A 25151-nucleotide genomic window follows, 5' to 3' on the forward strand; every position below is an offset into this window, starting at 1 on the left:
GGTTTAGAGTTATGAACTATATCGCTAGATTGCCTGCGTTAAAATCTAGCCCCATCATTTCCTGTTTGTAAGATCCTGAACAAGTTACTCTTTCTTGACTTGAATTTTTTCCCCTGTAGGAAGAGGTTATGATCGCATTTTTTCCCAGAACTGCTGGGAGTTATAAATGAATTAATATGAGTAATAATCCATGGCATGTAGAAAGTGCTCTGTGAAGATTAGCAGTTGTTTTTACTAATGGTTCAGCTTCTCTATCTTTAAGATTTCTGAAAACTAACATAATGGTTGTGCTATACACAGCCCATATCCTAAATTTTTCTGATCGATTGAAATTGGACCTGTATCGCATGCCCAAATGTTTGGGAATGACGAAGTCCTTCTGTGATTCTGTGATAGCGTCTACTTGTCCCCTGGTTGGTGATGAGCCTTAAGGCCCTCTCACAACTTAGCACCTTCTGGAGGATGTTGGAATCTCTGCCTTTTGGGGCATGGATGAGGCAGTGGTGGACTTCTCTGATCGTAAGTCAAACAGTAAGTATTGGAGACTCTTGGAATGGTCATCAAGAGGACGTGACCACCAGTTGACCCCATGAGCTGGACCTGGGCATCCAGAGGCCTCTCAGCTCCTCCCCTGTGCTAGGAATGTGGGTTCCTGCTCCCAGAAGCTGCTCCAAGGATGCAGACTTGAGATGGTGATGTGATAGTGAGACACCTGCACGGTATCCATGACCTTTAAGGTTTGGAGGGTGGGCACGTGGATTTGTTTTGCTGCTGCCCAAGGCAGGCCTCCTGTGTAAATTCTCTTTGCGTATTAAACTGCCACCTACCCACTGGGAGGGGCCTGGCCCCTCAAGTCCCTCCCTGTCCTTTTTTTTTTTTTTTAAGATTTTGTTTATTTATTTGATAGAGATCACAAGTAGGCAGAGAGGCAGGCAGAGAGAGAGGGGGAAGCAGGCTCCCTGCTGAGCAGAGAGCCTGATGCAGGCCCCCCTCTCTCCCCTCCTTAAGCTACAGTTTCACATTACATCCAGGAATCTCTGAATGGGCTGGGAATTCACGGAGGGAACATGACCATCCTATCGTCGCAAGTTACAAGACTTAAGCAGATCTCAGATGTTCAAGTTTGGCTAGGATTGAGGAGGCCTTGGAGTTTGTAAGGTTTTGGCGCTTCCTCTCCAGGTTACCGTGAGAGAAGTTCTACAAGATTTCCCTTCTCTGTTCAAGTCAGAAACTCTAAGGATTATGAGCGTGAGCCCTTCCCTGTGAGAAGACCACCATGATCAGGTGTTATGGGCCTCCCTGGGATGCATGAATACCCTCTCACGTGTGACTGGCACTTCTGAGGAGGCAACTCCGTGTGGAGAAATTATATACGCTGCTCTCTGGAGTTGAGAAGGGCTCACTGGAGGTGGTCAACAGGCGGTGTCAGGTTTGAAGACTTAAGGTGAATTTAGGAGAATACACCCACAGTTTGATATTTCCCCTCCTCCTTCATATACCGAGTTTGCTTTGCAGATTTTCATTTTAATTTTTCTGTAAACAGTAGATTGGAAGTTTTAGAAATGTGATTCTATGTGTCAGAAATGGTGATATTTTATTATATTTTTATTATGTATTTATTTTTTAAAAAGATTTTATTTATTTGACAGAAATCACAAGTAGGCAGAGAGGCAGGAAGAGAGAGAGGAGGAAGCAGGCTCCCTGCTGAGCAGAGAGCCCGATGTGGGCTCGATCCAGGACCCTGAGATCATGACCTGAGCTGAAGGCAGAGGCTTTAACCCACTGAACCACCCAGGCACACAGAAATGATGATATTTCAACTGATAGAAATTGGGTGGGTGGGTGGGGCAGCTGAAACCTGAGTAATCAGTGTGTGTAGGGCTATAAGAACTGCTCCTTGAGCTCTGTGCCTACACCTGTCAAGTTCTCTTGCGGCTTGGGCCCATGAAGGAGGGGAGGATGCCCAAGGTGGAGAAATCCCGCCTCTGTGAGAGGGTCCTCTGTCTCTGCCATTTTGGTGTACCAGTGGGGTGTTCGCTGGGGTTCCCGAAGAGTCGGGCAGCAAATAATCCAACCTAGGAAAGCATCTTAAGTGGAAGACCAACGTCAGTGTTGTCCTTAGTGGGGGTAAGGCCGTTGCTCAGATGTCTCCAGCCTGCTGTGTCTGGTGAGTTCCAGCAGTGGGGGCAGGTGCTTCTCAAGACAGGGTGCCTGAGGAAGGTGAGACCCATCTCCGTGGGAAGGATTGCCTGACTACCTGTGGACAGCGGGAGCTGGGTCCTCTTTCCTCATTCATGTGGGGCTGGGGGTGGTGGGTCTGGCAGGCAGGGAGTCCCTGAGGTTCTGGCCCCAGCATCAGGCATGGAGATGAGGGACTGAGCCTCGGGGGAGACGAGAAGAGTTCTGACAGCCTATTGGAGATAACACAGGTATGAAAGGGTCTGCTCAGCTGCCGTCAAGAGGCGAGCACCTCTTCTTCCTAGGGCCTTTACTCTTGTCGTTTTACTTTTCACCTTTCAATTCAGATGGAGTGACTTAGCTTTTTGTCAGGACCAGCCTGTCTACTAAGTTTGTCTTCAAAGGAAGGTTTTTTACACTGCATTTTTTTCTCTTTATAATTCTCTTGTGGTTTTGTTGCACCTTCTGCCTGTCCGCATCTGTGAACTTCTTCTCAAAGCAACGCCCCCCCAACCTTTCCCGTGACATTTCTGCTCCGGGCTGGAGTTTGGCCTCATGGACGTTGCTGTGCTTTTAGGGTATGTTCTTCCCTGCTCCCAATATAAAAATGGATTTTTCAACTTTCAGATGCTAAACTTGGACCTTAATGAAACTGTCAGGCAGCTGGGTGAGATCAAGAAGCTACAGGTGTAGACAGATAACCTGGGGGATGCAAGAATTGGAAGGCAGTGCTAGGAAAGGGCTGCGGCTGGGGTGTGTGTGTGTGTGTGTGTGTGTGAAAGTCAGTGCATGTGCAGCGGAGTGTGAAAGTGTGTGCATGTCCGAGTAGGTAGAAGTGTAGTGTGAGTTCAGGAATGTTGACATGAATGCAGAGGTATGAACGTGAGTATCTGTGTAAGTGTGCAGGTGTGTTTGTGGGAACATGTGAGTGTCCACATCTGTGAGTGTGTATATGAAGGGTGGAGTGGTGCACGTGTGTGGTGTATCTAAAGCGGTGAGGCTTGCCTGAAGCATAAGCAGTACAGGGGCTGGTCCTCCGTCCTTCCAGGGAAGGCACCTGCTGCGTGCCGTGGCTCCTGGCTTTGGAACTGGCCAGTGGTGTCCCCAGGAAGCTGGGCTGCCAGCAGTGAAGACGCCTCTCCAAGCGGGTTTATGTTCTCCCCTGGTTTTCTCTCCCCACCATGTTCTTTGCTTTGTTAATGCAGCGAAAAATACAGGCTCACTCTGTGTACAGTGAAGTTTACCTTCACATTGGGTTGCACGCTAAAGCCTGAAGACATTAATTAAAAAAAAGAAAAAAAGAGTAGAATTAAGTTTGTCTTAATCATTTCTCTAGGAGGAAAAGCCTGTAAGAATGTTTCAGGATTTTATCTAGCAATTTCACTTGGGCTTAGAAAGTCTCATTTAGAAATATGGCTAACTTTTCCTATTTAGCAGGAAAGCTGTGACTTTCAGATACTGCTCCAGGCTCCGAACAGCAGTAACTGACAGAGCCATGACCCAGTGGGAAACCAAATTTAATTTCATTCCTCCCAGGGGATGTGACCAACCGGGATTGCCCTCCTTAATGCCGTATGGACCGCTCTCCCCTTCCGTGACACAAGCTAACTTACCTTTCAGAGGCCGGCCTGAAGGGACACTTTGTTGAGTTGGCTATAGTTTTTAATCTGCTTGTACTCCATTGCTTCTCTCCAAACACAATAATTTCTCGTTGTCTTTAGAAGGGGAGTAAATTATTGATGACCTTCCTTAGTGCTCATGATTCAAACCTGCACATTTGCATTTAAACTATTTTAGAACGCAGTAGAAGTGGTTCCCCCCCATCTGTGACAGGTTAAAATTAAGATGTAGGTTTGAAATACATATTATGAAAAATCATTAATGCGTCCCCATATCCTGCATAATGGGACATCATTTGCTTATTGTCATCCCTATTGGGCAAAAGAACAACATCGAATTCATTTCTTTGCATCAGCTTCTGAATAATGTCTTTGCAAATATACAGTGAGTTTTTTAAACAGGATGCATTTGGGAAGCTGCCTCTGGGAGTGAGGAAAGCTGACACCTTCCTAATCAATGAAGAGTCGGTAGAAGCAATAAGGAGAAAGATGTCAAACCCTTTCTCCTTTCCAGCCAATGGCGCATGCCTCTTCCTTGAAGCCTGTTCAGATCTCTTTCCTCTTCTACTTCCCCCAGGAAAGCTGGTATGATTTTGGACAGGGGATGCTGCAGCTCTGGCCCGGGAGGGTGGGGAGGACACAGAGTGCTCTGGTCAGATCCCAGTGTCCTTCCCTACACTTGTAAGGAGTGTTACTGTTAGTGCTCTGCCTTGCCGGGAGTGTGTCTGCCTGGCTACGTCACAATGACGTTTGATATAGGTCAAGTTGAAAACGTTTACCCCTAAAGAGAGGGCAGGGTCAGCACTTAAATAATTTGATCATTGGCAGCTCAGACATTACCCTGCTCTCTTGTTGAAGGAGGTTATTTTGGGTGGGGGAAATTTTGTTTTTGCCACACAGAGTTGTGGCAAATTCTTCTTCTTCTTTCTTCTTTTTTTTTAAAGAAGTTTATTTTTTAAAAAGATTTGATTTATCTGTCAGTGCACACAAGCAGGAGGAGTGGCAGGCAGAGGGAGAAGCAGGCTTCCCATTGAGCGGGGAGCCTAATGCGGGACTCCATCCCAGGACCCTGGGATCAGGACTTGAGTCAAAGGCGGATGCTTAAGTGACTGAGCCAGCCAGGTGTCCCTAAGTCGGAGCAAATTTTAAGTAGGATGGGGGCACCCGGATGGCTCAGTCAGTGCAGTGTGTGACTCTTGATATCAGGGTTGTGGGTTTGAGCCCCACATTGGGTGTGGAGATTCCTCAAAAGTAAAATCTTAAAAGAATGTTTAAGTAGGATGTGAAAATAGAAGTACTTTTTGTTTGTTTGTATGTGAATTTGTAAGACTAACTGCTGTAACACATCTTGATTGTAATGGCCTAATTCAGCAGAACTTTCTTATTCCTATACCAGCCTGATGTGGGTGCTTCTTAGCAGGTGATTCCCAGGTGGAGATTCGGAGACCCGGTCCCTTATCTCTTTGCCATAATTGTTGCAGGGTTCTCAAGTTCACCTGCAGGTTGTCTCCATTTCCAACCTCTGTGTGTGTGTGTGTGTGTGTGTGTGTGTGTGTGTGTATGAGAAAGAAGATGAGTGTGTGAGAGTGAGTGTGTATGTCCGTGGGCGGGAGAGAGAGAATGTGTGTTTTATGGGTCAAGCCTGCATTGCTTTTGCTCACATCCTATTGGCTAAAACTCCAATGGCAACACCCTAAGTGCAGGGGAATCTGGGGAATATATTCTGACAGTGTCTCCTAGAAGAGGCAGGCAGTGTGGAGGTCAGTGCCTCTCCACCTTGAGCTGCCTCAGAATCACCTGGAAGCTGAAAACACTGCTTCCTGGGTTCCTCCCCCAGAGTTTCAGAAGCAGCAGGTCTTGAGTGGGGCCCAAGAATTTACATTTCAAACAAGCTCCCAGGTGATGTGGGTGCTGCTGGAGTAGGGACTTTAATTTGGAATAGTCCTGTCTGTGATGCATTTCCATGTCTGATTTATCCACACTCCTCCTGAAAACCAGAGGTCGATCTGTATCATCCCAGTCTAAGGTGCGGGAGGGAAGGAGATGGGTAAGCGAGGCCAACCGTCTCGGCCAGGCTACTTGGAAGGTTAGACATAATTATGAGAGGAAGATTTCTTAGAGGAATTGGAATTCTGGAAGACTGGGACCTGGGCCGTGCGGCACTCTGCGCTGTGGGAGGGAGCTTCCAGCTTGCTGGATTGGCTCTGTTGGGATAGGAAGGTGGGGAGAATAAACAGCAAGTTTGAGAGAGGTGACTCAAGAGCGGTGGCTTGGAGAAAGGGACAAGGGAGGGCTGGCATGACAATCAAAGGGGGGTTTATGATTGCTGGAGCGAACCAAGCCTTGCCCTTGCACTGTGAGTTTCTTTGGGTCTCAGGATATCCATAAATTGGGAATGACAATGTCTAACTGTTGGACTACTGTGAGGATGATTAGATCAGAGGGTTGTAAGCTTTCTTGATTCACGGCGCTTCCATGTGAAGAAATCCCTAAGTTTCATTTATTAACTGGTTAGCTCCCAACCACTTCATACATATTTATGTTTCAGCACTTTGGTATTTGAAAAAATAATAATAAACAGAAATGGAAAAAAATCTATTTGTTTAAAGAACGCCAGTTACTTACGCATGGGATGTATGCACCTGCGGGCCCTACATGGCTTTTGAACCTTGGGATCGTATAGGGCATCACTGCCCTCTTTTCCTCTTCCACGATGATACTTGCTTCTTATCCCAGCACCACTGGAAACCCTACTTTGCAAAAGCTACCATGTTGTTCCAAGGAACATAGTGCGATCTAACATTAACCTGTGAAAACAACCTAAGTTTGTACATGTATAGCATTTGACCCGTGTTGAGTATTGCCGCTTATCTCTCAAAAACCCAACTATTTTTGGAGTGCCTCTGTGAGTTCACCGTAGTGACCAGGTCCTTTGGTGCCTGGCTTGGAACTGGAATTTGGTGGGTAGGGTTTCCCCCCTTCATTGATTCATTGAACAAAAGTTCACTGAATATCAGTGAAGTGTCTGGCACTGTACTGGGCACTGGGGGGGAACTTACTTCTGCTTCCAAAGGGTGTAGCCTCTAGTCAATGTGGAATTAGAGGCTCCAGGTATAGACTCCCACTGGGGGCAGGCTGGGAAGGACGATTTCAAGGTGCTATGAGAGCTTGTGGGAGGAAGAGTTGAGTATCCGGAGGTTTCTCAAGTTGGTGGTCCTTGAGTTGGTCCTGAAGGCTGAGAAGTTAACATGGCAAGAAGGCAAAGAAACTGCCATCTAGGTAGAAAGAATAGCGTTCTGGGAGGGTGTTTTTCAAACTGGGGAAGGACCCCTCCTCCTCCCCTCAGTTACATTGTAGTTGATTTGTGACTGGTGTGTAGCTTGTGTATGCCATGTGTGTGGGGCTACATCCAGGCTGTTCAATGAGACTGATTCGCCCATCGGGTGGTGGGATGTTGAAGCAAAGCCAAACTGCCAAGCTGTTGTAGACTGGAAACAATCTGTGGGCCACCCTTGGAGTAATTGTTCTAGACAGGGAGGAACAGCATGATACAAGGTCCTTTGGTATGGGAGATGACTTGGGGACTCTGAGGGCGGAGAGGAAAGGCTGGTGTGAGTGGAACAGAAAGCAAGAAGGTGGAAAAACCAGCAGGGGCTGTTATGCGCCTCTAGACTGCAGGAAGTACTTGCATCTCAGACGAAGACCTTTTTTTCCTGGTAGAGAAGGGGAGGTTGTTATGGTGACTTCCTAGGTCAGAGCGAGTTCTTGGAGGACCTGCTGGCGTGTGCACCTCGTTCTCTGACCGGTGACCCCTGGAGCTCTGTCTCCTTAGGATTACCCAGGCCACTGGCAGGAAGCTCAGGGCTCAGCTTGCTGTTCCCTGAGTGTAAAACAGCCTCTCTTAGAAGCTTAGAAATGCTAGCTGTTCCTGCGAAGTCCTACAGAGTGTGTTACCTGAGGCTGTGTCCCAGTGCATCTGCTTGCCTTTTTGTGTGTGTGTGGGAGGGGTCATTTGGGGGTTTACGGTGGTATCCTGGGCACCAGGCAAGGTAATGGACATTCCACCCACTCCGGAATGGACTCAGTCCTTGCCTTGCCCCAGTGGCCCATTATAAGCACCATTCTGACCTAAGAACCCAGGACTCTCTCCGTGCTCATGGGCTGACTTCTCTGGGGTGCCTGGGAGGGAGTTTTGGTTTCGACCTTCTTGAGTTGAGAGCCTTGGCGTTGATTTAAGGATCACTTTCCTCCTTTGCCATGAGGAGTGGGCTGGAGAAGGAAAAGTGATGCACTGTGGTTTCTCTGCGCAGGTACTTTGTGCTGGATTTTGAGGCTGGCATCCTGCAGTATTTTGTGAACGAGCAAAGCAAACACCAGAAGCCTCGGGGAGCCCTGTCTCTGTCTGGAGCCATAGTGTCCCTGAGCGACGAAGCCCCCCACATGTTGGTGGTGTATTCCGCTAACGGAGAGATGTATAAACTGAGAGGTATGTTCTCCTGCCAACTCTTCACATGGGTCTCAGGGGCTGCACCCCTAGTTATCATGGGGATGGCTCTCTTGTGTGTGTGTGTGTGTGTGTGTGTGTGTGTGTTTTAATCCCCTTTAACAGTTTGCTGTGTTCAAGAACTCTGTGGTAACAGACACTGCCTTTCTTTTTTTTTTTTAAAGAAGAGAATCCTCTTTATTTTCTCTTCAGATTATTTGTTTATTTATTTGACAGACAGAGATCACAAATAGGCAGAGAGGCAGGCAGAGAGAGAGAAGGAAGCAGGCTCCCTGTTGAGCAGAGAGCCCGATGCGGGGCTCGATCCCAGGACCCTGAGATCATAACCTGAGCTGAAGGCAGAGGCTTAACCCACTGAGCCACCCAGGCGCCCCTGGACACTGCCTTTCTTAATGCCTAGGGTGGGGAGATGGAGCTGACATTAGGAATTGCCTTTCTTGAATAACTGCAGAATTAAGGACAGATGAAAGAGGAGTGACACTAAAGCCAGCTCAGCTCTTAGATTTCAGATTTTTCCTTTTAGCTCAGTGTGTATTTTCTTGGACTTTACAGTGTGAGTCTTCACTACAGTCCCCCGGGGGGACTGTGCTGTGAGGACAAAACAAGCCTTTCAAGGGTCAAGGCACCCCTCCCCACCCCAAATTCCTCTAGAACCATCTCTCAGCAAAGGGCCCTGTCACTTACATTGTATTTATTCTGGTATGGTATTGGAGTCTAGTGAGGAAGCCATCTCCTTGGGGTGGAGTTAATTTTTTTGTCTTGCTTTTCCCACTTCTTTCTGCTTCTTGAAAACTGAAGCCTATATGGAAGTCCCTCACTGAGCTGTAACTGTAGGTCCTGCCACCCCTTAGGCACGTCCATCATACAGGTTTTTAGCAATGCCAGGCCTGACTGTAGCAGTTTAATTGGATGGCTAGATCATTCTTCCTTCATTCCATTATAGTTGCATTGCCAGGAAATGTTTTCTTCTAATGAAATAACAAAAATCCAAATGCCCACGTTGGTGTATGCTTGCACATGCATGTGTAGACACACACACACGCACACACACGGAGTCAGTGTTATTAAGGTCTGAGGAAGGGAAGAACTTGTATGTATTAAGTGTTGGGAGTTGGTTGAGAATCCTATCTTCTATTTTTCTTTGTCCAGGTAGGGGCTCAGTACAAAGAACAGGCTCTTTCTCTCCTTAACCCCAAGGAACTGATGACGATAAGTTGGCCTCTGCAAAGCCAAACCCAGGACCCAGCCTCCTTGCCTCGGAGTCCAGTTTTCATGGTTCCACCTCCAAGCTTTACTGCCAAGAGATGGAATAAGCTAATGTTTCTTTATTATCTATACTATACAAGTCATATTTCAGAATCTATAAAACAATCCAGGAACCTATGAAATAAAAATGCCTACAGTTGAAAAAAGTTTTTTAGTTTCTGGAAACGTGGGCAGATTCATGTTCTCTTTGGAGATTCACAGTGTGTGTTCCAGCTGGGTAGATTTATATGGTCCTTGCTTTCGTTTTGTTGTTTATTGCTTAATAAATTGTTAGAGCAGAAACGAAAGCAGGTGAAAAACTTAATAGCATTTCCCCCGACCTCCCCCCCACCCCCCACCCTGCCTGTGGTTTATAAAATGACACAAACCCACACAAATAAAAAAAAATCCAACGAACAGGACAATTGAGCCATCTCCTTTTGCCTTTTACGAGTTGATACTATTCTCAGGATTATTATGCCCCAGGGGTTTGTTGGTTGGTGTTTTTGTTGTTGTTGTTTTAAGGGTAGCTTTAATAGCAAATACAAAAGTTTTATCTGTGACATTATCGCAAGGGCTAAATTTAGCTTAAAGTTAGCAACTGCAGAAAAGGTGGGATAAATTTCGGCGGATATATGACTGGTCCTTGGCTCACCCTCCGAGGATCTGGGTTTACTCGAGCACGTCTCACCTACGTGTAGAGTTGAATGAGTCTTGATGTCAGTAGTTGCACGGCTTCTGAGAGTGTTTTTGGTGCCATGAACTGGCAGTTCTTCACCTTTCCTAAAGGAAAAAGGCTCTAGTTTCTGCAGAATCCTTTGGAAGTCCAGTTCACCTGGGCTTAACGCTGGTCTACCCCTCCTGATTTGTTCACCCGAAAGTTCAAGCTGAAGTTGAGTTGTACTGACAAACAACTCCGAGGCCCATTTTTGTAAACAATTATAACTTCCAAGGGAATCTTTGTTTCCTGCCTAGTCAACATTCAGGCAGTTAATGTTATATTAAACTATTTATGCAGTTAGTTATGCAGTGAAATTGATGACTTAGATTTTATTAGAACCTGTTATGTGTCCATGAGAGTTTAAGAAAATGATGTGATCTATTTGAGATGTGGGAGTGTGGATGGAAGATAATGACCACACACTTGGCCTGTATTTTAATGTCTCTTTGGGGGAAATTTGAGGACCTCTAAAGCAGCGTTTGGAATGTTGTTCTGTCCAATCATAACATGAGTCATTGAGGACACATATGAAAATAATTCAATTGAATGCTTATTTTGTAGATCCTGGTAAGTCCACAGTACAATGCTAGAAATGCCCAAAGGCTCTGAAAAACTATCCTCTGAGCCTCTTATTTGTCACACATGTAGAGGCACTTAAAAATAATCACGTTTTCCCTTTCCTGCTTTTTATTTTCATTGATGGGAGAGAGTGCAGGGAAGGGGGTAGATGGAGATGGAAAGGGAGAGGACTCTAGCAGCCTCCTCCTAGCCCAGGGCCCCACATCGGGCTCGGTGTCAGAGTCCTGCTCCACTCAGGTGCCCCTCTGCTGCCTCTTTAAATAAGTAGAAATGATCAGGCACCGGAGTGGCTCAGTTGGTTAAGCAGCATCTTTGGCTCAGGTCGTGATCTCAGCGTTCTGGGATTGAGCCCTGCATCAGGGCTCCCTGCTCAGTAGGGAGCCTGCTTCTCCCTCTCCCTTTGTCTCCCAGCTTGTGTTCTCATTCTGTCTCTGTCAAATAAATAAATCTTAAAAAAAAAAAAAAGAGAGAGAAATGACTTTTTTCAGAGGAGGTTAAAAAAATGACCAAATTGTTCTTAGACGTTTTGGAGTACGTTTGTGATGTGGTTTAAGAGGGAATTTTCTGTTGATGTTAAGTGAAATTTCTTTCTTTTTTTTTTTTTTTTTTGTCTGTTTGTTTGCTGTGTGTTTGTTTTGGTGTAGGCACGGGCTGCTTGAGAATATTGTGATCTGCCTTCCTTCTTCCCTTTGCTCTTTCCACCTCACTCCCTGGGCTCCCCCACCTGCTTAGGTGGGTGTAGAAGTAGGTTGGCTACATTTCGGAACAATCTCTACAAGCCGTTTCTTCTCTATTTTAGCTGCCGATGCAAAGGAGAAACAGTTTTGGGTGACTCAGCTTCGAGCTTGTGCCAAATACCACATGGAAACGAGTTCTAAGGTAAGTAATCACCTGGGAGCAAGGAACATTGGAGTAATAATTTGGATTAGCTGCCCTTTAGCCCAATTAACCTGTTTCTTTGGGGAAGCTGTTTTTCATGCTATTTTTGAAGTTACCCACTATACTGGAATTCATATTGTCCTGCTGCATTTAAATCTAAAACCAAGAGCAGAGTAGTAAGATTAGCTTGTAGATAGAAGGAAGAGGCCTGCGGGCACCTCACTGGAACTGCTTCCGGGAAGACCCTTCTGTTGCTTTGCGCCTTGTCGGGTTCAGCCCCGGTTAATGTCTGTTGGGAAGCCTGAGTGCATGATTTTGCTGTGGTGGCAGGAGAGTCCGATTTTCTGTTCATGGAGCCTTGTTGTTGTCAGTGTCCTTAAATGAAACCTAGACCCCACACTGACGAAGTATCCTGCAAGGAGCTTAAGCGTTCCAAGTATAGGAACATTCTCGGGTAATGTGGCATCCAAGTGTGAATTCGGGATTCGGTAGGAGGTCTTCGATCAGATATGTGGGAGACAGGAGGTAGGCATTTTCATGGATGATTTGGAGAATTTCCTAACATTAGAATATAGAAAATAATTGCAAAATAAATTTGTTCAGGGCAATAAATATTTGTTGACCTCAACACTCAAAGGACTACCCCTTTTATATCACTAATTCCAATTTAGGCACGGTACCAGTTGACAGTGTTTTTCCACATTCTGTGCATCCAAAAGAAAGACCCACATATGAAACTTCTGATGATTTTAATTCTGTAGCCAGTCTGCTGTCTTGCCCAAGGCCATGGGAAATGTTTTGCTTACATACACCTCCCTCTTCTGCCTCCAAGTACAACCTGAACTGATTTCTTCATAATGGTTTTGTTCACTGTTAATTTTCTTTCTTTTAAGAGACCTCCTTTTCCTTGACTTGCTTACTTCTGTTTCGCTCTTACCCTTTTTGACATCCCCATGCAAAATCTGGGTTACCATAGGTAGGGCCCTATTTCTAAAGCTTTTTTCTCTCTGGCTTGCTTTATTTTCTAGGAATTATGGTAGAAGTTCTGGACATTTCATCAGTATTTTATAAACTCTTAGGGCAGTTAGATTTTATTTTTCATGTGTATCTTTTTCTTTTTTCGTAGAACAGAACAGGGGCACCTGGATGGTTCAGTCGGTTGAGCATGTGCCTTCAGCTCATGTCATGATCTCAGGTTCTAGGACCAAGCCCTACGTTGGGCTCCCTTCTCACCTGAGATCATGACATGAGCTGAAGGCACATGCTCAGCCGGCTTGTGCTTTCACTCTCTCTCTCCAGTAAATAAATAAAATATTGAAAAACTCAACAGAAGGGCATAAAATAAAAAGGACAGATGCCCCTCTATTGCCTCGTATGCTCATTAGAGATAATTACACTTAATAGTTCTTGCACATCATTCAAGTAGATTTAGGCATGTGTTAGGATATATGTCTTTTCTGTATTTGTGGTTTTTGTAAGGATGGGACTGTATCATGCATATAGTCCTTCCTGCCTTTTTTAAAGATAAAATAAGATCTTTTAAAATAAAATAAAAAAGATCTTTAAAATCTTTTTGGAGATCTTATTAGGTATCTGGGATCTACTGTACTCTTTCTTAGGATGGATGGATGGTGTTCTAAGGAATGGATGTCTGCTTTGTTGAAATTCTCTACTGATGGACATTTAGGTTGTTAGACATAATGTTATAGCAAACATCTTCGTATATATATCTTTTTGTGCCTCTAGGTGTACACAGGAAACTACATTCAGTGGAATTGCTGGGTGATAGACTGTCTGTGCTGTTTTTCCTAGACATTGCTAAATTGTCTTCTAAAAAGGTTGTCCTATGTTGTAGTGCTACCAGTTTTGTGTGTAAAGATGCATTTCCCCCTCTAATGGTGGCTCTTCTAACATTCTGTTTTTAAGTCTTATAGTTAAAAAATTAATTAATTAATTAATTAATCCCTTCGCTTCTAAAATGACTGGGGCTGCGTACATTTTCAAATATTGACCACATGTATTTCTTTGACGTGATCTGTCCATTTTTATCCTTCATCCCTTTCTCTCTTCTTTTTTTCCTCCTTGATTTGCACTTAACTAGATGTGAACTGAGCATTATTTGTCCTTTGTCTGTCATTTGTATTATAAATCTTTTCTCCTGCTAGGCCACCTGTATTTTGACTTGGGGTACATTTTTTGCTATGTAGGATAGTTAATTTTTGTGGTCAAATTTATGAATATTTTCATTTTTGGCATTTGGTAGTATATTATGCTTAGTAAAGGCTTCTTTGTTCTAAAATGATGAAAACATTCTTTGGTGTTTTCCTCCAGTGAATTTGTAGTTTAATTATCGTGTTTCAATCATTGGTTCATCTTGAATTTATTTTGGGTGTAAGAATCGAGGTCAGGAAACCAGCTTGAAGTGCACTGATGTTTTAATGAATCCCTGGAGACCAGGAAGTTAATGACCTCTTCATGGTAGTAAGAGATAGGAAGGGAATTTAAAGATTCTCTGAAGGGGAATTTGATTTACTGATGTGTTCTCTGGGTAGTTTCGAGAATACAGATTAACCTGTTAATGCAAAACCCAAATAAATAATCATTTAGATGGCAGGGCCTGTAGGATTTCCTATTTGAGACTGGAAGTGAAATTGCTGACCATCGCTCATTTATAGCAGAGCTCTTGTGATCCCCTAGGGAATCATAATTTTTGCATTGTGAACAGACCTGGTTGTTCAGGAGAGGCATTATGAAGTCCAGGTCTGCTTAGGCAAAAGCTAGTCTTGAAAATGAGTTTGGGCTTAACATGACTATAAACTCAATGTCCATTTAACTGTAGGATGGGTATTTACTTTGCATCAAGGTTATTAGGAATACATTTGGAAACTTATCTCTACTCTGTTCTTCCTCCTTCCCTCTCAGCAGGTCAGATCCCTCTGCAGCAGATTATAGAGAATAGCCTCCCTGTGATAGCTTGGAAGTTTGTCTTTTAGAAACCTTTTTTTTTTTTTTTTAAATCAAGTGTTCCCTGTAACAAGTATGAGGCAGATGGAATGGTGCTATCATTCTGACTCCCCTTGGTGAGAACTGCAGGAGCACCATATTCATCCAATCTGCAAAGGGCTTCATGGAGGACCTGTCCACCAGTTCTGAAACCCAGACCTGTCCCAGTCAGTACCTGAGGAGGCTTTCCCCAGTCTCGAAGTGAAATGAGAAAAACCTTCCCTAAATGTGCCTGAAGTCAGCTGTAGTCAATATAAAGGATGGCTCTTTATTCCGAAATTATATTGCTTCGCTTTTTAAGGGTTAAAATACTTTTTATTGTAGAAGATACAGAGTATTTATGGACTCATGGTTTATTGAGGTATAATTTACATAAAGTAAAATTCATTCCTTTTAAGTGTGACGTTTTTCATGGCTGCGTGCAGTCATGTAACCTTCACCACAAATATCAAAAGTTCCCTCTCTATCCTGTTGTGGCGGATCCCCTCCCCCTCAGCTCCAGGCAACCACCTATCCACTTTTTTATGTGGAGTTTTGCTTTTTTCTAGAATGTTCTATGCACTGAATTATACACATTTCACATCAGACTTCTTTCACTTAGCGTAATGCTTCTGAATTTCACCTGTGCTGGTGTATCAGTAGTTGATTCTTTTTAAATTTCAGCTACTTTAGTGACTGTGTGGTACTTCTTGTTCTTAATATCTTTTTTCAAAAATCAAAAGGGATTACTAACCTCTAAATTAATTCAAAAATTCTCAGGCTAAAAAGATTTCTAGATCCATTCCCAGATTTAAAAAAAAAAAAAAAGTACTCGTTTTTGAAACCTAAGGTTCTGGCTCTCTAGTCAAGCCCTATGGTTTCCATAGGTTTCCATATGGTAGGGAAGCTCCAGCTGAGAGGGCGGTGGAGCCAAGGCTTGAGATCAGGTCTCTGATTTCCTGCTCTTACCTGTCACACATGTCAGCCAGGGCTGCTGTCTTACCTTCCATGGGTGATGGAGCCCCTTTTTGGACAGTTGGTGCTTCTAGATGGACAGAAACTGCCAAAGATTGATAATCCCCTTTTCTTGACATCACCTAGGTTCATCCTGCAGCCTCTAGTTGTTATTCAAGGTGCCCCTGCAAGGGTGTGAGGCGAGTCTGTTAGGAAGATTAGAACACTGACTTTCTCTGAGAATACACAAAAACAAAACAAAACAAAACCTCTTATTTTTAATTCAGTATAAAAATTCAGGCAGCGTACAGCCCTGATTGGAAAAGGGTTAAGAGACAGCTGTTGGGAGCTGTCCTCTTGAGAATTTACTAGTGTGTGACTTTGAAGGATCAAATGTAAGAGTGAGTGTCTAGTTTTCATTCAATAGGTGGTGTTTCAGAACCCCTAGGGTGGGGGCACAGTGGTGTTCTGGGGACTATGATAAGCACTGAGCATGGGAAAGGAACTGTCTGTTGACAGAAGTAATGACGTTTAATACCTTCTGTGTGAGTGACCATCACTCGGGATCATGCTATGCTTCACAGATGTCCTGTGAGGTAGGTAGTATTGTGCCCATGTTGACAGAAAGCTGAGACCAACGGAACGTCAGTGGTAGGCTCAATGTCACGTAGCCATTAAGTGAGTGGATGGGGATGAGAGCCAGAGTTCTCCATCATCCCTCCTCTGGTTTCCTGGCTTGAGCCATGAGAAGGTTCTGGATGGTATTCTACCGCCATGAACTCTATATTTCATACTGTGGGGGTGGGGGGACAGCTCAGAATAGGACACCTGTAATTTTTGTTTACTCAACGAACCCTTCTCCAGTCCTTTCAGTAGATTCTGATCCCTGAATTCTTTAGGGAGTTGGCTCCAAAGTAACATTGGCCTTTTGCATTGATTTTTTTGTGATGTCATCTCATAATGATAAGTACTTTTGGCAAGTCCCCACGAGCCTTGAATGAAAAGTGTCTTCTCATGGAGTACGTGTTTGTTTCAGCTCAGGAATTCTGGTTTAGAAGAAATACTGTGGAGTGCACAGTGAGAGGTCCTACATTAAAATCTGAAAAACAATCTAAGGAGTTTGAAGTGGGGGGTGGGAGGTTGGGGTACCAGGTGGTGGGTATTATAGAGGGCATGAATTGCGTGGAGCACTGGGTGTGGTGAAAAAATAATGAATACTGTTTTTCTGAAAATAAATAAATCAATTTAATAAAAATAAAAAAATCCTCACTCTGATGTATGGAGCAAACCTGCTCAGGTCACTTTTCCTCTTTCTGGTCCTCTGCCCTCATCTTTGAAATGGTAATGTCTGTCTCCTGAGGTGGTCTTATGGCACAAGAAAGGGAAAGCAGGTGAAAGCTAGTTGCCCACAGGAAGCCCTCCACGGAGTTAGGGGCTCAGTAACTTGTGCTGATGTTTATTTAGTAAGCCTGCTGCCTGGAAGGCCAGCATTTCAGCTGCCCTTAGTTCTTGGACAAAACCCTCAAGGAGAACAAGCATGCTTTTCATCCGTTTGTGGTTACATGTTTTCAGATAGACCCTGTGATTTGCAAATAGCCATATCTGAGAACTCAGGGTCATTCAAAATCTGTGGAAGTCCATATATGGACGTAGGCAGCTGAGACACAAATAATGCTGTTTTCAAGGGACTTTGACCTGTGGGGAAAAGTAGGCTAGTGGGATCAGGAGCCAAGCTGATTAGAAAGCACTTAAGGATATTCAGATTTTGAAAATTTTAGTTTCATTAGCTTTTATTGTGACCGAGTGGGAGAAGTTTTTGAAGATTAAGCTTGATGGAAACTGTTGTTTTCAATACTTTTATTTTTTATTTTTTAAAAAATTTTCCCTCATCTTGGGGCTCCTGGGTGGCTCAGTCAGTTAAGCATCTGCCTTTGGCTCAGGTCATGATCCCAGGATCCTGGCATCAAGCCCCACGTCCCAGCCTGCTTCTCCCACTCTTCCTCTGCTCCTCTTCTGCTTGTGTTCTCCCTCTCAAACAAGTAAATGAACCCTTATACTTTTTTTTTTCTTATCCAGACATGGAAGGGTGGATTCACTTGAGATGGGCAGGGGTGACTTGTGTTGTAAGTGAGCTCATGAGTCTTCTCTGATAATTGAGCATTAGTACCTTCTCCCTTGACTTTCAACCCTAAAGGATAATGTGTGACATATGGTAGCAATTTATCACTTTTCCAGCAAGTACACTATGGTGAGAGACAGCGCGGTCGTTTAAAAGCTTAATGGAGCTTATAGCTTCCTCTTTCTGGCTCAGCTGGCCTCTCTCGGACTGCGCCCCATCCCTACCACAAACATACTCTTGTTATGAATTCACTGCTGACAATTGTGAGGTTCCCCCCGCCATAATGTAAGTAGCATCATTTAAGAAAAAATTATGAGTATTATCTATACTCAATAGAAAGTGTTCAGAAGATAGGAAAATCTAAAGAAAGGAAAAAAGTGGCTCCCAATCCCAGTCCAGACCTAATCTCTGATGACACCATTTGGGTGGCCATCCTTCTCTACACTTCTGTGTGGACAAATGGAGGTCACATGACTGCATTTGGAGGTTCCTCCTTCCATCTCTTCACATGCACAGAAATCACATGAATTTGTTTTTGTGGGTAGCTTCCCTTCCCTGTGAGGGCGGACTTGTGGGGCCAGGCTTTGGCCACAGGCCTATTCTCTCTGTTGGGGTTGTTTTATGTTTAAAAGGACTGTGTGAGTGTTTTGCTGTTTCTTAGAGCATTTCTGGGGTCTATGTTGTGTTTTACTTCTGGTGAGCAACGTGCCCTTCTGTCTTGGTCACTTCTCATGCCCATGTTCCTTGTTCTGCTCTTGTTCAGTTCCAGAGGGGAAGTTGAGGAACTGAAGGTCCATCTCCATTGGTGTATTTACCCATCCAACAACATGGAAAATGTAGATTTTTTTTTTAAATCTATGGGGACATTAGGTAAGAAAATGTTGAAATTGGATACTTTTGAAATACTTAACACTCTCTGAGTCAGGGCCTCAGGCCTGACTTCATCCTTTTATTTACTCCTTTGGGGTCCAGAGATCCCATTCCTTCTGAATCCTCCCCTTCATCATGTGTCTACTGAGGAAGTCAGTAGGTCCCAGGGAATTTGTCTGTGGAGAGCATTTGAAGACACTGTGGTCAGATCAGATTGGTGTGTGGTTAGGACTTCTGGTCCTTGGGAGGTAATTGTAAATTAAAATGCACATTTTAGGGTACAGTCTTTCATGCATATTTGGTCATAGAGGAATATGATCGACCAATATGGGATTTTAAATTCATTATTAGTCTTAGAAGGTCTTGGATGAGCAGCAAAAGCTGCTGAGTTTCAAGGAGTGTATATATATAAATATTCATGCTGGAAGTGGCCCAGATCACAGGTGGTGTTTTTTTTTGTTTGTTTGTTTGTTTTTTTTTTTTTTGTTTGTTTGTTTTTTGCTATCCCCTAAAATGGTAGTTGGCATACTAACTTGTGATATTAGAGATTAGTCTCCTCTGGTGTCTAGGAGGTGGACATCCTCTTCTGAAGGTAATGCCGAGTAAGGACCTGCCCATGTTTTTGCACAAGTTACAGCTTCCCCAGACAGTGGACAACCGGTCACCTGTGATATAGTTCCTGACTCCCTTCCTCTGCTTTTGCCATGACTCCCCAGTGATCTAGAGGTTCAGTTGGGTTTGATGGGACTCCAGACAATGTGAAAGGAGACGAGAGCGTGATGGGCTGGCCTGGCAAAGAGGCTGGTGCTGGGCTGGTAAGAGCATAGTCCATGGGTACCTTCTGTCCCAAGGGTGGTGTGCTTTGGGTCAAGAGGCCCTGCCGGTGACTCTGCCCCTCTAGCAGGTTGCCAGGTACAGAGAACCCTGCCTTGGGGATGCTCAGAGACCTACGCTGGGGTGGCGTGGGAAATGTGTGGACTACTTCTCTTCTGGGGAATCAGAAGTCTTGCCTGTTGAGGAGAGGTGTGGGAGGAGAATTCTAACTGAATGTTAAATCCACGGCCAGTGTAAAGAGAGGATGATTTGGAGCTACCGTGTAATGGTTTCTGAAGGCAGAAGCTTATAACTTCCCTGACTCTCTGCCATGCTGGGGTGTGAGCCAGAGGGCTTGGGCGAGGTGCTTTCATGTCTTGGTTAGGGATGTATCATAACAGGAAGCACCTGTTTGCCGAGACAAACCCAGGGACAGCTGTAGAATCTGACCCCATGTGGCCACAAGGGACATCAGATGCCATCGAGTCCAGCATCCTGGCCCCACCTCCTGTCACTATTTCAGCAAAAATGCTACCCAAATATTCAAATAATGAGGTCATATGGGTTGTTTGTCCTCAAAACAATAGCCAATTTTAGTCACTCAGAGAAGGCACTGCTGGTAACTCACTAATAAAATGTTGAGAATCTTGGGGGTGTAGTCTGACAAATGACATTGGTTTGGAGCCTCTGAGAACAATTTACAGTAACTTGGAAGTAATAGAATGATTAGAAAGTGGGAAGAGATTCCAAACTCCCTTTGTTCCACTTGTCTAACAAACAATAGAGGTAAGAAATAAGGACAAAAGGTAGGTTCTAAAACTGCTGTCTTAATATGGAGGCCTCTGGCCACATGAGGGTTTTTAAATTTAAATTACAGTTGACCCTTGAACAATGCAGGGGTTGGGGTGCTATCCAGCCCTCCTTCCCCATAGTCAAAAAATACACTTACAACTTTCGACTCTCCCAATACTTTACTGATAGCCTGTTGGCAAGTGTTATCTACAAGGTAAACTATTGACTAACACATTTTCATGTTATTTGTGTTATAGACTGTATTCTCACCGTAAAGTAAGCTAGAGAAAAGAAAATGTTAAAATCGTAAGGATGAGAAAATATAGCACTGTATTGTATTGAGAAAGAGCTACATGTAAGTGGACCCCTGCTCAATTCAAACCTATGTTGTTCAAGGGTGCACTGTAACCGAAATTAAATTTTCAAAGTTGAGTTGCTTAGTTGCACTTAGCTCAGTTGTCACATCTGGCTGATGGCTGCCATATTGGACAGCACAGATAGAGAACATTTCCATCATCATAGAAAGTTCCTATGGTTTCTGAGGAGGGAACTTACCAGTGTCTAGCTTAATCTCTTCTTGTGCTATGGACTATTTATTTTTATTTTTTATCTAAAAAGAATGAGTGGTGTCTCCCTCAATCCCCCAAACCTCTGTCTTTCCCTGCTTCCTCTCAGGAGTTCTGGTCTCCTCCATGCCCTTGACCTCAAACATCTTGATCACTCACTTCTTCAATTATGTTGTCTTTGCATCAGGAACATCCATCTTCCTGGTGTGAAGGCAGGATCTTGGGTTCTCTTGATGGCAGATTCTCTATGTGCTCCCCGCACTGCAGTTGTTTAAGAACCTCTAGTATGAGCTTTTGTGAGGAGCAAAGGAGGGAGAGAAGGTTGCTGACGATGCCGTCCCCTGGCTCAGGCAACCTTCAATAGCAGCCTTCTTCCTGAGACAAGGTCCCGAACTTTACCTTGCCATTGGATGCCCACCACATGTCAGATGCTGTATCTTTCCCTCTACCTCATGAGCTCCATGTTGTAGACAAGCAGGTCCCCAGCACAGTGTGTATCATCACACTTCCTTACCTTTGTTCATGTGGTTTCCTCTGCTGGGATGGGTCCTCTTCTTCATTCTTTATGTGACAAATACCCATGTGGTCTTCACGGCTGATATGCTTCTGGGATGCCTTCCTGACTTCCCTGGTCAGAGTGATCTTCTCTCTTCTCTGTTCCTGTTTATACCAGTACTCACTTGTAAGCACATCCCTTCTCCCAAGGGTGTGTGTATGTGAGTGAGTGGATGCATGCATCCTTAGGATTGACGGTGTGTCCCTAAGATCCCAGACTGCAGGGAAGTCTTACCTGATGTGATGGTGGTGGTCAAACACTTCATACATTTTATTTACTTTTATTTCTTATTATTTTTTAAAAATTTATTCACTTGAGAGAGGGAGAGGGAGAAGCAGACTTCCCGCTGAGCTGGGAGCCTGACATGGGGCTGGATCCCAGGACCTGGAGATTATGAACTGAGTCGAAGGCAGATGCTTAACCAACTGAGCCACCCAGGCTCTCCCCCTTTGTACATTTTAAATGTCAACCCTACTTCCTCCTCCCTCACTCCATTAGGGACAGTGTTAGTAGTGGTGGTGGTGTAGGGTTGGATTTGGGTTTCTTAAAAAATGATATCCAAATTGTCATAGTTTCCTAAAATACTGTATTTTAGATCAGATGTTTGAGGATTTTTTTAATGTAAGAAAGCTATTAGTGTCTGGCAGTTGAAAATCAATCTAGCATAACAGTCAAGCTAAGTTCTTTCTTTAAGAGAGAAGAATTCTTTAAGAGAGAAGAAAATAATCATAAGGAACACGTTTTTGAGAAAGGAAAATAATAAATGGCATCTATCAACACATTTCTATGTGGAAAGTACTGTGGGAATAACTTTTCTTGGATTATTGCTTTTTTAAAAGATTGATCTATTTATTAGTGAGGGGGTATGGAGAGAGAGAATGAATCTCAAGCAGACTCCCTGTTGAGTGCGGAGTCTGATGGATGGCTCAGTCCCATGACCCGGAGATCATGACCTGAGCCAAAATCAAGAGTCAGATGCTCAACTGATTGAGCCACCCAGGCACCCCTTCTTGGATTATTTTATGTATTTCTTACAACAGTCCTATGAGGTAGCTACCACTATTACTACATTTTATAGGCAAGGACACTACAGCATAGGGAAGGTAGTATACCTGCTCAAGTTCACACAGCTAGCAGATGATTGCCTTTTTTTTTTCCAAAAAATTTGAGATCCAATTCACATACCAATAAATTACCTTTTTTAAAGTGTATGATTCAGTGGTTTTTAGTGTATTTATAAAGTTGTGTAACCATCACTGCTAATTCATTCCAGAATATTTTATCACCCCCAAAAGAGAGCCTTCTGTTTCCATTAGCAGTCGTTCCTCATCGCCCAACCCATCACCCTTTCTCTCTAGCCCCTGGTAAACCACTAGCCACTGTCTCCAAGAATTTGCTTATTCTGGACATTCCATGTAAATGGAATCCCATACTATGGCCTACTGTGTCTGGCTTATTTCACTCCACAAAGTGTTTTCAATTTTCCTTCATGTTGTAGCTCCAATCAATATGCCATTCCTTTTTTATGGCTGAATAATATTCCATTATAAGGACATTATATGAATTCCATTATATGGATTTTTCAGTCCATTCATTTATTAATTAATATCTGGCTTGCTTCCACTTTTTGACTGTTATGAATAATGTTACTATAATACTTGTGTACAAGTTTTTGTGAGCATATCTGTTCTCCGTTCTTTTAGGTATATACCTAAAAACAACTGCTAGGTCATAGGGTAATTCCATTTAACTTTTGAGATGAGCCAAACTGTTTTCCGAAGCAGCTCTACCATTTTCCATTTCTACTGGCAGTGTATGAGGATTCTGATTTTACTGCATTCTTGTCAATACTATAATATTGTCTGTCCTTTCTGTGATGGCCATGCTGGTGGGTATGAAGTCATATCTCACTGTGATTTTTTTTTTAAGATTTTATTTATTTATTTGTCAGAGAGCATGCACAAGCAGGCAGAGTGGCAGGCAGAGGCACAGAGAGAAGCAGGCTCCCTGCTAAGCAAGGAGCCCAATGCAGGACTTGATCCCAGGATCCTAGGACCTTACCTGAGCCAAAGGCAGTGGCTTAATCCACTGAGCCACTCAGGCGTCCCTCACTGTGATTTTGATTTGTGTTTCCCTGAATGACTAATGATGTTGAACATCTCTTCATGTACTTCTTGGCCATTTATATATCATCTTTGGAGAAATGTCCACTTAAATCCCTTGTCATTTTTTATTTTTAAATTGCTGAGGTGTTCACAGTTTTTTTTTTTTTTTTCTTTTAATTTGTTTGAGAGTGAGAGAGAGTGCCTGGATTGGGGGAAGGGCAGAGAGAGAAAGGGAAAGAATCTCAAGCAGACTCCCTTCTGATCATGGAGCCCAACATTGGGCTCGATCCCATGACTCTAAGATCATGACCTAAACTGAAATCAATTAACCGACTGAGCCATCCAGATGCCCCAACATTCTTTGTATGTTCTGGACACTAGACCCTTATCAGATACAGGATTTTCATGTATTTTCTCCCATTCTATGGCTTGTCTTCACTTTTCTCCTCTTTTTTGACATAACTACAGTCTTTTAGAATAAGTGGAGCTTCTGGTATTGTGGATGGAGTAAGGAATTGGATTCAAAGGACTTGTTTTTGGCTATCCAGGATATTTACAAGCAATTAACTAGTCTTATAGTCTCAGGTAACCTAATATCTCTTAGCCTCAGTTTCCATGTCTATAAACTGGTTAAAATAATGGCATCAACCACACAGCGTGGTCTTTAGAGTTAAATGACATTAAGCATGTCACAAATATCAATTCTTTCTATAACAGGTATTCATCCAGCTCTGCTATATCTCTGACCGGTAACCCTTTTTGAGCGAGGTTGCACCTGAAGATGGACATGGGGGAGTAGCTAAGACCCTCCCCTAAAGCCAAATTATAATAACTCTCCCCTGCAAAGGTTTGCTAGATCCTCAAATGATCATACTTCTTATGCATCAGAAAGCTTTGGTAGAATCCAGACTTAGCCAGTTTGGCCTTGTTGATACTGTGTGGTAAGGGGCTCTGATCTCACTTTCTGTGAGGCTGTGGGGTGGACCATATTGGGTTCAAAACTTGCCCTGTAGTGCCACTGGGGTCAAGGCTCTCTCTGTGCCCCATATATGAATGGAGCCAATAATCGTTGGTAGGAAGATGGAATTGTGGGTTGTGAGTAGGATTAAATGAGATCACATCTGTTGCATGTGTACTATAGTGCCAGATGATGAGTTTCTGTAAGAGGTGTTGGGTTGGGGGGTTTGGGGAGAACCCTGCCAAGTTGGGCCTCAAAAAGTGATCACCCTGGGGAATGGCTAGTACCAGAGTGACCAAAACTGGAAATGCACAACTTGTGAAATGGGCTATTTTTGATAAATGAGTTATAAAAATAATCAGAAGAGAAAACTTTGAAACCATTTCAACGATTAAACGTTAAAATTGATGAAACCTAAAAATAAAAAGGGTGGGTGGGGAAAGTGTATAATTGTGGAACCAATGAACCACTCAAACCAAAAAAACCAGAGATCTGCATATATGCTTGCGCTCTCTCTCATATACACATACTCACACGCTCAGTATTTGGAAGGACAAGCAAGATAATAGCAGTGTTTGCCCCAGATGAGGTGGGACTGGGGATTCAGTGTTGAAAGAAATTAGATTTAGGTGTATCCTTTGGATACTATTGGAAATTTTCACATTGTATATTGACTTAATTATATATATAATTGATGTACTTGTTCAAATG

At 43.6% G+C, this 25151-nt stretch overlaps 1 protein-coding gene across 4 annotated transcripts in view; it reads left to right on the top strand.

Moving 5' to 3' along the window:
- Positions 1-25151, top strand: part of OSBPL10 (oxysterol binding protein like 10) — a 349809-nt gene that overhangs the window by 99999 nt on the left and 224659 nt on the right. For all 4 annotated transcript variants that reach the window (XM_059390786.1, XM_059390789.1, XM_059390788.1 and 1 more), the window contains exons 2-3: positions 8108-8283; positions 11646-11725. In XM_059390786.1, coding sequence (XP_059246769.1) covers positions 8108-8283; positions 11646-11725 — 256 coding nt within the window. The remainder of the gene's footprint in view (positions 1-8107; positions 8284-11645; positions 11726-25151) is intronic.

Source organism: Mustela nigripes, chromosome 2 (genome assembly GCF_022355385.1).
Source record: "Mustela nigripes isolate SB6536 chromosome 2, MUSNIG.SB6536, whole genome shotgun sequence".
Taxonomy (NCBI): domain Eukaryota; kingdom Metazoa; phylum Chordata; class Mammalia; order Carnivora; family Mustelidae; genus Mustela; species Mustela nigripes.